The 13988-nt window shown below is 35.6% G+C and overlaps 1 protein-coding gene across 1 annotated transcript in view; it reads left to right on the forward strand.

Moving 5' to 3' along the window:
* Window positions 1–2096: 2096 nt before the first annotated feature.
* ASZ1 (ankyrin repeat, SAM and basic leucine zipper domain containing 1) overlaps window positions 2097–13988 on the forward strand; it is a 54134-nt gene continuing 42242 nt past the window's right edge. Inside the window, exons 1-4 of the mRNA XM_057733661.1 lie at window positions 2097–2210; window positions 2579–2678; window positions 5216–5338; window positions 7246–7357. Of these exons, the coding sequence (XP_057589644.1) occupies window positions 2106–2210; window positions 2579–2678; window positions 5216–5338; window positions 7246–7357 (440 nt within the window). The 5' untranslated portion in view covers window positions 2097–2105. The remainder of the gene's footprint in view (window positions 2211–2578; window positions 2679–5215; window positions 5339–7245; window positions 7358–13988) is intronic.

Below are 13988 nucleotides of genomic sequence, written 5' to 3' on the forward strand. Positions count from 1 at the left end.
GAGCATTTGATTTTGAATATTTTAATTTGGGCATGCTCACTTCATCTTCAAGTTTATCCTCTGATCTTCCCCCTCTTAGCAAATGGTACCACTACTTACCCAGATGCTCAAACCAAAAAAAAAACTCTTAACAAAAGAATTTGAGTATCTTTAAATAAACACATACACACACACACACACACACACACAAGAACATGACTTTCATCAGTTTAGAAATATTTGTGTTCAATCGCTCTTAGAGTAAAATCCAAAAATCCTTGCTTAAGGCCAACAGGTCCTCTCATCACATACCCCTTCCTTCAACGAAGCTTCGGCCTCAGGCCTTTCTGGTTCAAGCAGGGCAAGGACGAGGTAAATTAAGTGAGACACCTAGGGTGAAAAATAGGAGAACTTACAGACCCTTGAGAGAAGAGTGTCTTAAATTTTGCTCCCTAGGGTCTTCACTTGCCCCACCCTGGTCCCAGGCCTGGGTCCATGGTTTTTCCTGCCTTAGGGCTTTGTTACCAACCACCTCCTCCACCAAGAAAGCTCTGCTCTCCCATGTTTTATGGCTGGCTTCTTCTTGTCATTCATGACTCTGCTCAGGTCAACTACCCTATCTAAAATAATAATAATAGTAGCTAAGATTTATTTACCTCTTACACTGAGACTGGCTCTTTTCCAAGCCCATTACTTTATTTAACCCTCCGAACAACCCTTTGTGATGGGTACTATCATAATCCCTGTTTTACAGATAAGAGAACTGCTGCAGAAGAAAGAGGATAAGTTGATTACCCAACAGCACGCAGCTCCTGGTAGTAAGTGATTTGGCCAGGAAACCACCTAAGTGATTTGATTCCAGAAACTGAGCACTTATTTCCTTGGGTTACCTGCAATCTGCAATAGTCCTGTTTGTTTACTTGCTTACTGTCTTCCTTCATTAAAATGTGAGTTCCATGAGGCAGCTTGGTTTGTCTTTGATGTTGTCTACACAGACTTAGTTGTTCCTGGCTCTGCTCAGTGATCCATAACATATGCGGAATGAAGGCATTTAGAAAGACAGACCTGGCCCCTAGATAACCACACGCCTTAGAAGTATTTATCTGTGAAAACCTCTAAAGTAAATAATTTTAAAATCTTACACCAAAGACTTTAAGAAAAAGAAAATATTGCAAAACTTTCTAAAAACGGTGCATGGCTACATTCTTTTAAAACTATCTCTAGGTACATACATGTGCCCTATTTGTTGATAAGTCTACTTTCATCTGGTGGCAAAGATAATCACTGTTACCGACATTTCATCTAGAAGTTAGAATAGTTGCGGAAAAGTGAGTTTGGGCCGCTTTCACTTGGAGTTTTTTGTATCATTTACTTTCCGAAAGTTTAAATCATTTCTTCTTCCCGGCTCTTTTGATCCACTCTCTCCCTCATTCCTTCCCTTTCTTGATTATGTCCTTTAAGGCATCTACACTACCTATTTGGGAAAGTGTTTTGATGTTCCGAAGTTTCCAAATCTACGATGAGATCCGAGATCACACGAAATTTAAAGGAAGAATTCTCCTGGTTCCTTTGTCGGCTCCCATTTATCTGTTGGCTCCTCGTAGGTATGGGTGATGCTCCTCAGGGATGTATTCTGGCCAACAGCACTGGCCAGGGGACGCATGTTTGCCAGTGGATTTGGCAGCGGGGCAGGCCAAGATAATGGGAGCGAAAGCCTACTCTTCTGTGACATTTAAATCCCCATTCTGCCTCTACCACAAGTGGGGCATTCCTTAAAGAGCAAGAACTTCATCAAGCAAACACCTTAAAAACAACAGAGTGTAAGACCCTCCAAAGGAATTGGAAGCACTGGCCAGGAGGTCAGTTCCGTCCCACCCCCTCAGCCCCCCAAAACCGCCACAGGGCCACCTTTCCTTTCCTGGGGGCTTTAAAGCTGGCGAGACGCGGCTAGAGGCGCTGCGCGCGCTCAAGCGCCTGCGCCCAAGCGCCCGAGGCCGCAAGGCTCGCGCGTCGCGCCTTCTCGCGCAGCCCTTCCGGCGCAGCCCTAGGCGCTCCCCGGTGCGCAGGCGCAGAGGGAGCAGGCTGGTGGGCGTGCGACAAGTGCTGTAGGAAGAGGCCCCGCGGGCATGGCGGCCAGACCCTTACGCGGGCTGGCCGTGGCTGGTGGAGGCGAGAGTAGCGAGAGCGAGGATGACGGCTGGGAGATTGGGTATCTCGACCGGGCAGCTCAGGTAGCAAAGGAGGCCTTGTCTTGACCGCACCTGGATTGGCCTTCCCTGGCCATGAAACCTTTTCCTCGCCAATGTTTCCCTTTTTTTCCAGTGTAAATATAGGCTTTTGGACTCCAAACGAACTCGCAGTTTCCCTACTGTGTTTTCCATCAAATGCGCTTCTTTAGGTTGTCGATGTAGCTCTTCACTTGGGTTTGGATTCCGTTTAAAGATAATTTTAGTTATGAATTAGTCACCAACTTTGTATGTTGCCTCCCCCCAACCCCCCCAAAAAGATGTATCTAAAACCAATCATTATTGCTTCCCGGTGCAGTGGAAATGAAAATATGTGTAACAGGAAATTTTTTTCACTTTCTGCTCTTTTTTAGAAATTAAAAGGACCGTTACCCATTGAAGAAAAACATGAAACATTTAAGAAAGCTTTGACCACAGGAGATATTTCATTGGTCGAGGAGCTGCTAGATTCTGGTGAGAGTTAAGGGATAGTTTCAACCTAACACAGTTGCCTCAGTTCACAAAGATTCCTTATTTTAAAAGATTTGAGTTGCTTTTCCAATGGAAGCACAGTGAATGTTACTATATCAGGTGTCCTACATATCTTACTTGACTCTGAGTTCTCTCAGCCTTATTTTCTTCCCCTAACACAAATTTGGAATGCCACGCTGATTACCTTACATCAGTTCTTCCACCTCCTTCAAAAGGTCTACTCTGACTCATCCTTCACCACTTTGGTAATCCTTACTCACTTTTCTCAGCATTTACTTGTCCATAATTATTACTGTGGTTTCTCAAGAATTGTTTCTAGTTATGCACATTTTAGTTATGTTATTTGCATGTGTTGGTTGTGTCAGTGTGTAAATGAGAATGAAGTAGGAATCTATCTGGATTTACCTCTTCCAGCCTATCTCCTACTCAGTGTGCTTCCTTGGGAAAGTCATTTAAACTTTCAGAGCATCTGTTTCTTTATAAAAACATAATTCTGTCTTGGGTCTCAGGACATCTTTCTGTGTATTAAATTGAATATTTACCACTTTCCTGTAGTTGGTATTTATTTATTTATTTATTTATTTATTTATTCCTGTGCATATCTTTATACTTTTACTATGTATGTGTATATATCCCCAAACAATATAGTGTTATTTTGAATGTTTTTGAGCTATATAAATATATGGTGTCAGTCTTTTTAAACTTATCTTTTTTTGCATTATGCTTAGAACATAATATGTGCTTACTAACTTTTTTGAGTTTAGAGGTGATGATTATTAAGAATTTTTATACTGAAATGCCACATTTGCTTATCTTTATCTTCACACCTTTTCCTTTTTACTTTTGCTGTCAGTTTGAGCAGTAATGTCAACAAGGAAAGAATAATGAGAAAACAAAATAATCTTTTCTCTGATCTCATTCATATGCTTTCAGTTGCAGCAGTTTAGAAAGTTTGTTAGAGAAAAGTTGGGCCAGCAGTATATATATGTACTAAGACAGTTTTCTGTTGTTTTCTCCCAGGAATTATCATGCACCTTATATCAATTAAAGTTAGTTAATTGGGAATTTGACAAATATAATCTTTAAGCAACTTAGCGTCCCTGCAGAAAAGAAGTGCGTCCTCCCTAACAAGTTTGCATTCCTTCAGTGATAATGACCTTCATCTTGCAAATGGAATAGTTTATAGCCAGAGACTATAAAACCTGTAAATTATAAGGTATTAAAGAAAGCCTATATTCAGTGGTTTTCACATATGTTTTCCTTCTTTGAAACAGAAAAACGTTTTTTTTTTTCTTTTCTTAAGGTTAGCAGATATTTCTTAGGTTGAAGAGAGTTTGCCACTTAAACCTTGGTCTCTGTATAGCAAAGGCTTTACATAAATTTAATGGGTTGTGTTTACTGTCTTATGGTAACCTTGTCCTTGAATCATGTCTTCTATGCTCCTCCTCAGTCTTATAACCAAACCTAGAACAGTTCAACCATTTTTTTTTCTTTTTTATGTGACTAAACCAATCAGTGCTATTGGGTAAAATCAGATGACTTCAAGGATTTGTACCACTAATGATGGAGGATTTTAAGGTCTGCTGGCTCTCATCCTTCCTTAACAGTTATTATCCATCCCTTCTTGTCTGATTCTGGATGGTGGCTATTTAAAACTTTATCCTATTCCTCAGGCCTGATATCTCATCTGTGCCTTTCCCTCTTCTAGCTCACTGTTTCATTCATTTGTCCAAAGCAGAAGTTGATAGTTATTTTCTCTTTGTTCTTTTCCAAACTCCTCTTCCTCCAAGTAACTTTAAATTCTAATAACCCGGCCTTTGAAATGTCCTTTTGTATTCCTTCTTCTCTTTCTCCACTGCCCTTGCTCTGACTTTTGCATGGACTTCTAGCCCCATAACCAGTTCTCCCTGCCGCCTATCCCATACTCAGCAGTTGTACCTACATTTATAATATGAATATAATGATGTATATCTCTGGATCAAAAAGTACAGTCTGCATTTCTTAATAGAGCTTTCATAATCGAACCCTAACCTACCTTTTTAACCTCACGTTTGGCCAGTACCCATGGTTAAATTTTTTCATAGAGAAGAAAGTTAAGGGAGTTTTGATAAGGAATATATTTAGTATTTGTCTCCATAGAAATGTATAATATTCTAACTAAAAAGACATTTTACATCCGTGAAACCTTTTCTAACTGCCTGAGAGAGTAAAAGGTAACGTAAAAACCTTATATCTTAAATATATAGATATTTATGTGAAAAAACATTTAACAGATCCAATTTCTTGGAATATAGTGAAACTGAAGTGAACTATAATGAAACTGAAGTTATCTATTTTATCAAAGTTCATATTTAATTAGTTTCTATTTTGCTGAAGCCATTATTACCAAGAAATCCCCTTCCATTATAAAATACGTGATGTACATCACTAAGCACAGTATTTTAAGCATAATAAGGTGACAGTGATTTTTTTTTTTTTTGGTGGGGGAGACTTTTAAAAGCTTGTGTTTATATTGACAGGCATCAGTGTAGATTCCAGCTTTCGGTACGGGTGGACTCCCCTTATGTATGCTGCTAGTGTTTCCAGCGTAGAGCTGGTTCGGGTCCTTTTGGACAGAGGTGCTAATGCAAGCTTTGATAAGGGTAAGATGTTTTAAATAATTAATATATGTTACAGTTTACTTTGTATATTTCTTTGTTTAGAAGCCTAATTATATTCTGTTTGCTGGTGGCGATATATACTTTCCATGCTCTGTTTTCATATATTCACTTTAAAATAAAACTTTGTTCTTGAAAAAAATCATAGTGGGGGTAAGATGTTTGAGATAACCTAACTGATTATGTTTACTATGATTTTCTTGATTCCCAAGCAGCTATTATGCAAAGTGAAAAAAAAAACTAAAGCAATTAAAAAAAATCTTCCTATAAGTTATATAAACAATATAAATATGAAACCAAATTAGAAACCATAGATGTTTTGAAAAACTCTCTTTCTAAAGAGGTAGATTCCATTTATATTATTGTTATAACTGGTTGTGTTATTACTATATACCTTTAACTTCTATGCTAGAGAGTTTTGGTTATTTTTAAGGTAAAATGCCTTGAAAGAAAACATTGACAAGCTGATAACTTAGTGGAAAATTAAGCTAAAATTGAAAATCAGTCTTTGGAATTTACAACTCAGCTCTGAATTATATTACTTAAAGTTGTTTCAAAGATAATTTATTAAATCGATTTGTTTGTCTTTGTTATTGTTTTCTACTCAGTAGTGCTTTGATTGCTTTTGAAGAATAAGAGCATATGTGCAAGTCCTATTTAATTATTATATTGAATTACTGATTATTTTTACATGTTTCCAATACACAAATTCATTTCATAATTCAGGTAGAGGTTTCATTTTAGAATTAATTTTCATGTTAATTTTTTACTACATTAGATATTTGTCAAATTATTTCCATTCTGTTTTATTTATATATTTTATATAAATTCCTGTCTTATTGACACTTTTATGTTTAATCTGCTGCTGTGGTAGGTTTTTCTTTTTATTATGTCAATTTAAAATATCACCCAGTGAAAGCTATGCTTAGGAATGAGATTTTTAAAAGTGTATAAAATGTTCTGCTCAAAAAATTGATTAATAGTTTTTTTTCCCCTGCTTCTTATAATCAGAGGAATACCTTACAGTTATAAAAACACTTTACATTTTGCCCAGCACGTTCACATAAATTCTTTTATGTATCCCATAGGCCCCATCAGGTGGAGGGCAGACGTTAGCTTCTTATCTCTAAGTTAGGTCTACTAAGATATTAAGATATCACTGGAGTCACAGTTATCAGTTATAGAACTGGGACCAGAATCTATATTTCTATACTTGATCAATATTGAACCACAAATGTAAACCATGGCTGGCATGACCTATTTTTAATTCCCCAGTTCTTACTTGAGAATTGTTTTTTGTTTTGTTTTTAAATTTACTCTGATCTCCGTTGATGCCATAGGAGCCAAGAAAAGAAGTTTTAGGAAATGGGGTTAGCCAAGAGAGATCAAGTAGAAAAAGGGCTAAAAAAAAACCAATAGGTGTAGCAGTTAGGACATCTTCAGTAGAATGGTTTGGGTATAAGACAGATTTCAGTGAGTTGTCAAATGAGTGAGAAGTAAAGAAGTGAAATCAGAGACTATCAATCATTGTTTTTTAACCATGTGTTCAAGGTGAATTTTAATTAACCAAAAAGTATTCAGCTGCAGGCAGTATCTCTGCCCAGAGCCCATGCTCTGAACCACTTGTCTGTTCTCTTGAAGAAGAAATGAGAATAGGGAAAGGAAATTAGTAAATGAATTGTAGATATACTTTGGAAATTGAGAGTTCATCCCTGATCTTATTTTTTGGTGAAGGAATACAAAGTTATCTGATAAGAACAAGAGATTTGGGAATAGGTTATAGAATTTTAAGAATGCAGTAAATATTTAGAAGCTTTTGAATGATAAAATAAGTTAATTAAATATACTTTCTGATGTGTGTGGTGTTTTCCTTACTTTTCCTTTCACTGTAGATAAGCAAACTGTTTTGATAACTGCATGTTCTGCTTGTGGCTCAGAGGAACAGATCTTGAAGTGTGTAGAGCTACTACTTTCAAGAAATGCTGATCCAAATGTTGCTTGTAGGTAAGAACCTTACTATTTCTACAAAAATGGTAAAGATACTTTCCTTGAATTATCAGCTTTTTCTTTGATTATGTTAAACATTTGACAGCATAATTTTTTAAAAATCATGAGCAGTGTGTATTTACTTGGCCATATAGCTGATGAATGAAAATAGGTCATAATGTCATGGTTCCAGTTGTATAAGAGTATCAAAGGAAGAGCATATCATCAAAGTAGTCTTTTAATTTTTAATTTTTAGAGGAATGTCCTAAGAAGTTGAATGAGAGGGAAAGTATGACAATAAACTGTATCATTTTCCTTTGAATTACACACTCAAAAGAATATGATAATTGAGCTATAAAAGTAAAGCCTCTTAGTATTCTCTCTATAAAACACTTACCCACTAAACAGTTTTATACATACTAAGAATTCCAAAATAATATATCAAAATGTTTCCATTTCCCCAAGACTTTTCCAGTTAACTATATCATATATATAATAGTGCCAAGATGCATAGAAGATAAGCAGTGAATGTATCTTGCATCTGTTGAAATGTCAATAATAAAAAAAATGAATCAGATTGTTTAAAATTGCTATCAGTGACTTCCTTCTTATCTGGCTCCAACTTCCTGTTAAAGCTCTTACTGTTTTATTTAATATGCAAAATGAAGCAAGTGGGAAGTAACCCAAGAAAATGTCTAGTGTGAACAGAATTATTATTTATAATTCATTAATTCAAATAATAATGAACTAATGCCTGATATATAGAAGTAACTAGGCTTGACTCTAGCAGTTTTTTTCTAACTTAGCTTAGTTTCTGTGACCTGTACAGCAGCTTTGGAAGGTACTGTACAGCTTTAGATAATTCCCAGATCTTTTCTAAGATGCAGGTTTTGATTTAGTAGAGTGGTTCAAGCAAGGTCTATTTGGTCTTCAAGTGGATTTCTGGCAAAGTCTGGAAACATTTTTGATTGTCACATCTGGGAGATGCTACTGGCATCTAGTGGATAGAGGCCAGGGATGCTACTAAACATCCTACAATGTGTAGGACAGCCCTTCAAAACAAAGAATTGCCCTTCTCAAAATGTCACAAGTGCCACGGTTGAAAAATCTAGTGTAAGAAAAGTCAAAGCTTATGGAGTGAATAATCAGTATTTAACAAATAAAGATTTGAAAAGAACTGGGAAAGAAACTACCTGTAAATTCTTAGCAAATCAATTCACAGGAACTTTTATTCTGTCATTTATAGTATAATCCCTAGTTAGATATAACTTTTGAATCTGATTGTACCTTGGAATTGGGAACTCCAGGATACCTTACTGAAGTAAACTTCCACGGGCGCTGTAATTTTGATTTGTACTTTTAGCAATGACTTATGATAAGACTTGCCTATCTGGTTTCATTGGAAAATTGTTTTTTGTTGGTGCTCTTCAGTTTTTCCTACTTCAGCAAGATATTATACATGCTCCCAATCACTTACTATCTTCTAAACACACTGAAGGAGAAGTCAAGCAAACCAGTGTCATAGGTTCTAGACTATTCTATTTTCTTAAGAACTAAAAGGTGTCTTTTAGATACACAGGGAGTATTTGGAAAAAACATATTTCATTTGAATTAGAATAACACAGGGTTAGCATCTCAAAACTCTAGAAAACTTTACGAATTTGAAAGAGTACAAGATTTAGATTGGTATGTGCTCAACTAAAATAGAGACTTCTACATCGTGGCTGAAGAAAAGAACATCTGCATCTAATTAACAAATATGAGAAATACCTGAAAAAACAAACTATTCAACTGCTTTTATTTTAATGCTCAAAGCATAAAGCAATAAAATGATTGAATTGTGTTTTCTTGCAGAAAAGGATCTTGATAGAGCTAAAAGGAGAATTAGTCATGGCAATTAGTGTTTCTAGGCTCCAAATTTTATACAGATAGCATTAGTGGGTCTATGGGGATAGCATGCTGGCAGTATAAAAGAAAAAAATCTCAGGACACAGGAGAGTGCAGTGAGATCTGGGGGAATTTTATAGATAATTCATTAACAGTGGCAAAAATCGAAACCTATTAGAAGATTGGGAGTTTTAGTCTCATGTACAAAATGCTAGAAGATATAAGGCATACGTGAGGGAACTCCTATTCAGTTATAAAAGAGAAAAACATATTAGATGAATTTACTTTCAAGCTATTGAAATAGCCTGTTTTGTTGCAGTTCTTCTGCTGAGAAAAATTACCTCTCAAGAAAAAGAGCACAGGTGAAGAGTCAGCCATAAAACATAAATGGATAGTTTTTGTGAAAGCTTGATGGTCATATACTTGCCAGTTGCAAAGGAAGTTGACCTGTAACTTTTTTTTTTAATTAAAATGAGATCAGTAGTCTTGTTTCATGAAGTTAAAGTAACAGAAAAGTCTTAGAAGTCAACCTCTAAGCTAGAAGACAGAAGTCTCAGCTTCAGTATATAAAGTAGCATGGAAGCCCTATTCTATGGCTATAACATAAAAGACAGAGTCTTAGTTTGTATATAATATGGAAAAAAGAAAAGGAGGGTTTTACCTGTATTAGAAGCAGGAAGATCATTTTAGGTCTTATAATGGAAGTGAATCACTTAAATCAAATGTATCACTTGGTTCTGTTTGCACTAAAAGTAAATTGAAGAGTAAAAGTTAAGAGGAAACTGTTAAATTCCCTATACTTAATTAATTAGAGGTCTTGCTGAATGGTACTGAGGAAATTCTATAATAGTTTAAAGTTTTTTATTGTGTGTAATTTACATACAGTTAAATATTCAGATTTTCAGTTGGATCACTTTTGACAAATGCTCACATTTGTGTAACTCACACCCCAACATGGGACATTTCTGTCATCCCAGAAAGTTCCCTCATGCCCCCCCCAGTGCTCTGGAACTTACTTTTAACACTATAAATTATTTTTTGCTATTCTAAAATGTTACATAAATATAATTATACAGAATTTTTCACTTAAGATAATGTTTTAAAAATTCACGTTGTATGTATCAAAAATCTGTTACTTTTTATTGCTGAGTAGTATTCCATTGTACAGACATTCTGTACTAATTTAAAGAGGTGTGACAAAAGTCTTTATGGCCTGACAAAAAAAGCAGACCCAATCATGCGGAAAATTGATTGGCTTGGAAATTGAAAGAAAAGACAGAATAGGATATTTAAAAGGTGGTGAAGTTGTTAGAATACTTCAACAGGCAGAATTGAAAACATTTTGTCGTGCTTTGTGCTAAGGCAGGGTGAGTGCTGACAACATAGTTCATGATTCCCTGTCCCTAGCAGCTCCTGGTATTAGGTCCAAGCACCTGTAGCCAGTCCCTTAGCTTGTCTTCCACAGTGTTTTTCATCTCACTCCTTTCTTGAACTCTTCCCCAGATTCCTGTGTATTTTCCTTTAAAGTTTCCATAAAACTATGAAGTCATACCTATTCCCCTCCCTCCCTTCCCTAACTCTCTTTTCTTCTTTTTTTTTAATTTAAAAAATTGTGGTAAAATATTTATAACATGAAATTTGCCATTTTAACCATTTTAAGTGTACAGTTTAGTGCATTTTTTGACTAAATGTTTGTCCCAGGCATCTGAGGCTTGAAGTCTTTTTGAGCAATGCCCGCTTTTCTAGCTTGGGTCCTAGTTAAGCTAAATAGTAGATGAGTGTCTTGTCAGTTCTTCAAATAGCTGTGACTATCTGCTTCTGTTTTACCTGCTGAATGCTTACTGGTGTTTGTTGTTTGATTTGGTTCAGCAAGCCGTTTGTGTACCAGTGCTGAACATCAGTATCACTAAATGCTGTTATATCGTTTTCAGCGTTTCTTTTACTTCCTTAGCCATTCTAGTTCATTGTTACGGTGAATATTTAATAATATTCAGATTTATTAAAGATTGTTTAAAAGAGCAACTTTCATCTGCTTTGAAGTTTTCTGTTGTTCCCAAATTTTGTATGTAGACTTTCAGGTCTACTAGCACATTTGATTCCTAGGTGTCCATTTCCTAGGCACAATTTCCTAGGCAAAATTTTCTTAGTTTCTTCAAACATTTCTCTGTTTCATCTTGAAAATGACTAATGAAAAACATATCAATTTAATGTGGTAGGTATCATTAAGGTATCTGCCACTTCAAGATTATTATGACAAGCTTCTAAATTTAGGGTTGGTGCCTCAGTTCTGGAGAAGTCTCATCCATCATCTCTTTAAATATTACCTCTCTCCTGTTCTTTTCTCTCTTTCTGGGTCTCTGATTGTATACCTATTAGACCTTCTCACTGTATCCTCAATGTCTGTCTTCTTTATTTTCAATCTTTTTGTTTCACTGTGTCACATTTTGGATAATAGCTTCTAATCTGCCTTCTAGGTCATTGAATCTCATTTCGCTTCTAATTTATTGTTAAACTCATCAGTTGAGTTCATAATTTCAGTTACTTTTTTTCTTTCTAGAAATTGTTTGATTTTTTTAAAATAGGCAGTATTATAAAGAAGTTATAAGGTATTACAAAGTGTTATAAAGAAGCTTATAGCTTCTTGTTCCCTGAAAATATTTTCAAACTCTAAATAAAACTTGTTTAATATGGTAAACATATACTCTAGATGTAACAGTTACAGTATCTGAGATCTTTGTGGGTTTGTCTCTGTTAGCAATACTTTCTTTTGCTTCTCACTCATGACTAGGTGCTAGTCATTAGGTTTTAAAGCTTGTTGGAATAATATGAGACCTAGGGTGATCCATCAGAGAGGATTTTGTATATTTCTTAAAGGTGCCTAGGGCACTATTGGTCCAGGACTCATGTAATCTAAGTTTAGGGGTTGAAGTTCCCTGGACCATTTTGGTACTATAAATTAAACCTAAACAGCTGGTTTATTTCTGGTTCATCCTTACCCTAAAGGTACTTACAGTACCAGATTAATGTGCCTTGGGTATGGTTTAGTAACCTCTCTACTTTGTACATGTCTGGTGCTTTGAATTATGTTCATCTTGAACTTAGAAGCCACCAAAGCCACACGCTCAATTTTGCATTGGGTTCTTAGGAACTGACAAATGCCCTTAAGGCAAAAGCAACTGTGAATGCTAAATTTATTTACCTCTTTGGGTTTTTGCCACCTGTAGTTTGGCTCAGTAGTTCTTTGATATCCTGTTCTTCAGTCTTTAAGAAAGTAAAAAAAAAAAAAAAAAAAAACTAGCTATTTTAAAAGCCTTCGCAATTTTGATCCAAATTTAGCTTGCCATTACTGGAAGTAGAAATCGACATCTTCTAAATTTTTTAATTGTTTTTTATTTATTTATCTTCTGTTATCTCTTTAACTCTTTGTATTCCATGCAGACTTTTTTTTTAACCTTGTTGAAAATAGCATGATTTATTATTTAATGATCAGTTAAGTGTGAGTACACACAGATCTACCTTGTTCTTTTGTTAGGTTTTCTTAATATTAAAAATTCTTTCTATTTTCCCTCCTGTAGGACTAATGGAAAAAACCTGACAACTTGAAAGCCATTTTTAAATTAATACAAATCATGTTTTGTTTTCGATCTTGCCACTGACACTACTTAGTGTCCTGTGTCTAGCAAATATAATAATTTAATACTGATTTTTTAATTTTGGCTTTAGAAATTTGTTTCTGGGGTTAGGTTTTTTTATTTTGTTTTTAAATGAAACATTTATTCAGTATTTCCTGTGTACCAGGCACTATGTTCATTGCTCTTAAACATGTTCTCTAGTGTAATCCATACTGCTCAGTGGTAGATGGTATGTTATTTTTACAGAACTGAAAGTTGGCAATCAAGTGTTTAAGCCTTTGAATGTAGCAAAGATTTCGTAAGGGAATTTACAGGTTTGATGTGAATAGTGTCCATCATTGGAATGTATTTAGATTTCCCATCTTGTCTAGTTTGAGGATTTTTCAACGCAACCAGTTTAAACAGCATGTCTTTTCTAATTGTTGCCAAACACGTCTTAAATTGCCTTATTATCTTTGGGTTTTTTTCCTCTCTTTCCCTAAATTATTGTAGGTACTCGAATATTTTTACTTGAGAAGTCCATAGATTGCAAAAGGAAGTATGTGAACAGAAAAATACTATCACTTTAATTCAGCATAATCGTATTTAGCTCTGAAAACAAGTCAGCCTACAACTAAATTAATTGAAACTTGGCAGTTGTGCCATGGTATGGACTTCATCATTCCTTATTTTTTTATATTGATAATGCAGTAACAGATTATATGATAAATTATTAAAGTCTAAAAGGTCTATATTAGGCTCTTGGGTATACGATAAAATTCAAAACCTTCTTCAGTCTAGCGTTAAATTTGCAGTGGCCTTTTTTTAAAATAAATAAATAAATAAATAAATTTATTTATTTATTGGCTGCATTGGGTCTTTGTTGCTGCGTGTGGGCTTTCTCTAGTTGCAGCAAGGCTTCTTCGTTGTGGTGTGCAGGCTTCTCATTGTGGTGGCTTCTCTTGCTGCAGAGCACGGGCTCTAGGCATGTGGGCTTCAGTAGTTGTGGCACATGGGCTTAATAGTTGTGGCTCCTGGGCTCTAGAGTGCAGGCTCAGTAGTTGTGGTGCACAGGCTTAGTTGCTCCACAGCATGTGGAGCAGGGATCAAACCCATGTTCCCTGCATTGGCAGGTGAATTCTTAACCACTG

Source organism: Hippopotamus amphibius, chromosome 4, assembly GCF_030028045.1.
Source record: "Hippopotamus amphibius kiboko isolate mHipAmp2 chromosome 4, mHipAmp2.hap2, whole genome shotgun sequence".
Lineage (NCBI taxonomy): Eukaryota > Metazoa > Chordata > Mammalia > Artiodactyla > Hippopotamidae > Hippopotamus > Hippopotamus amphibius.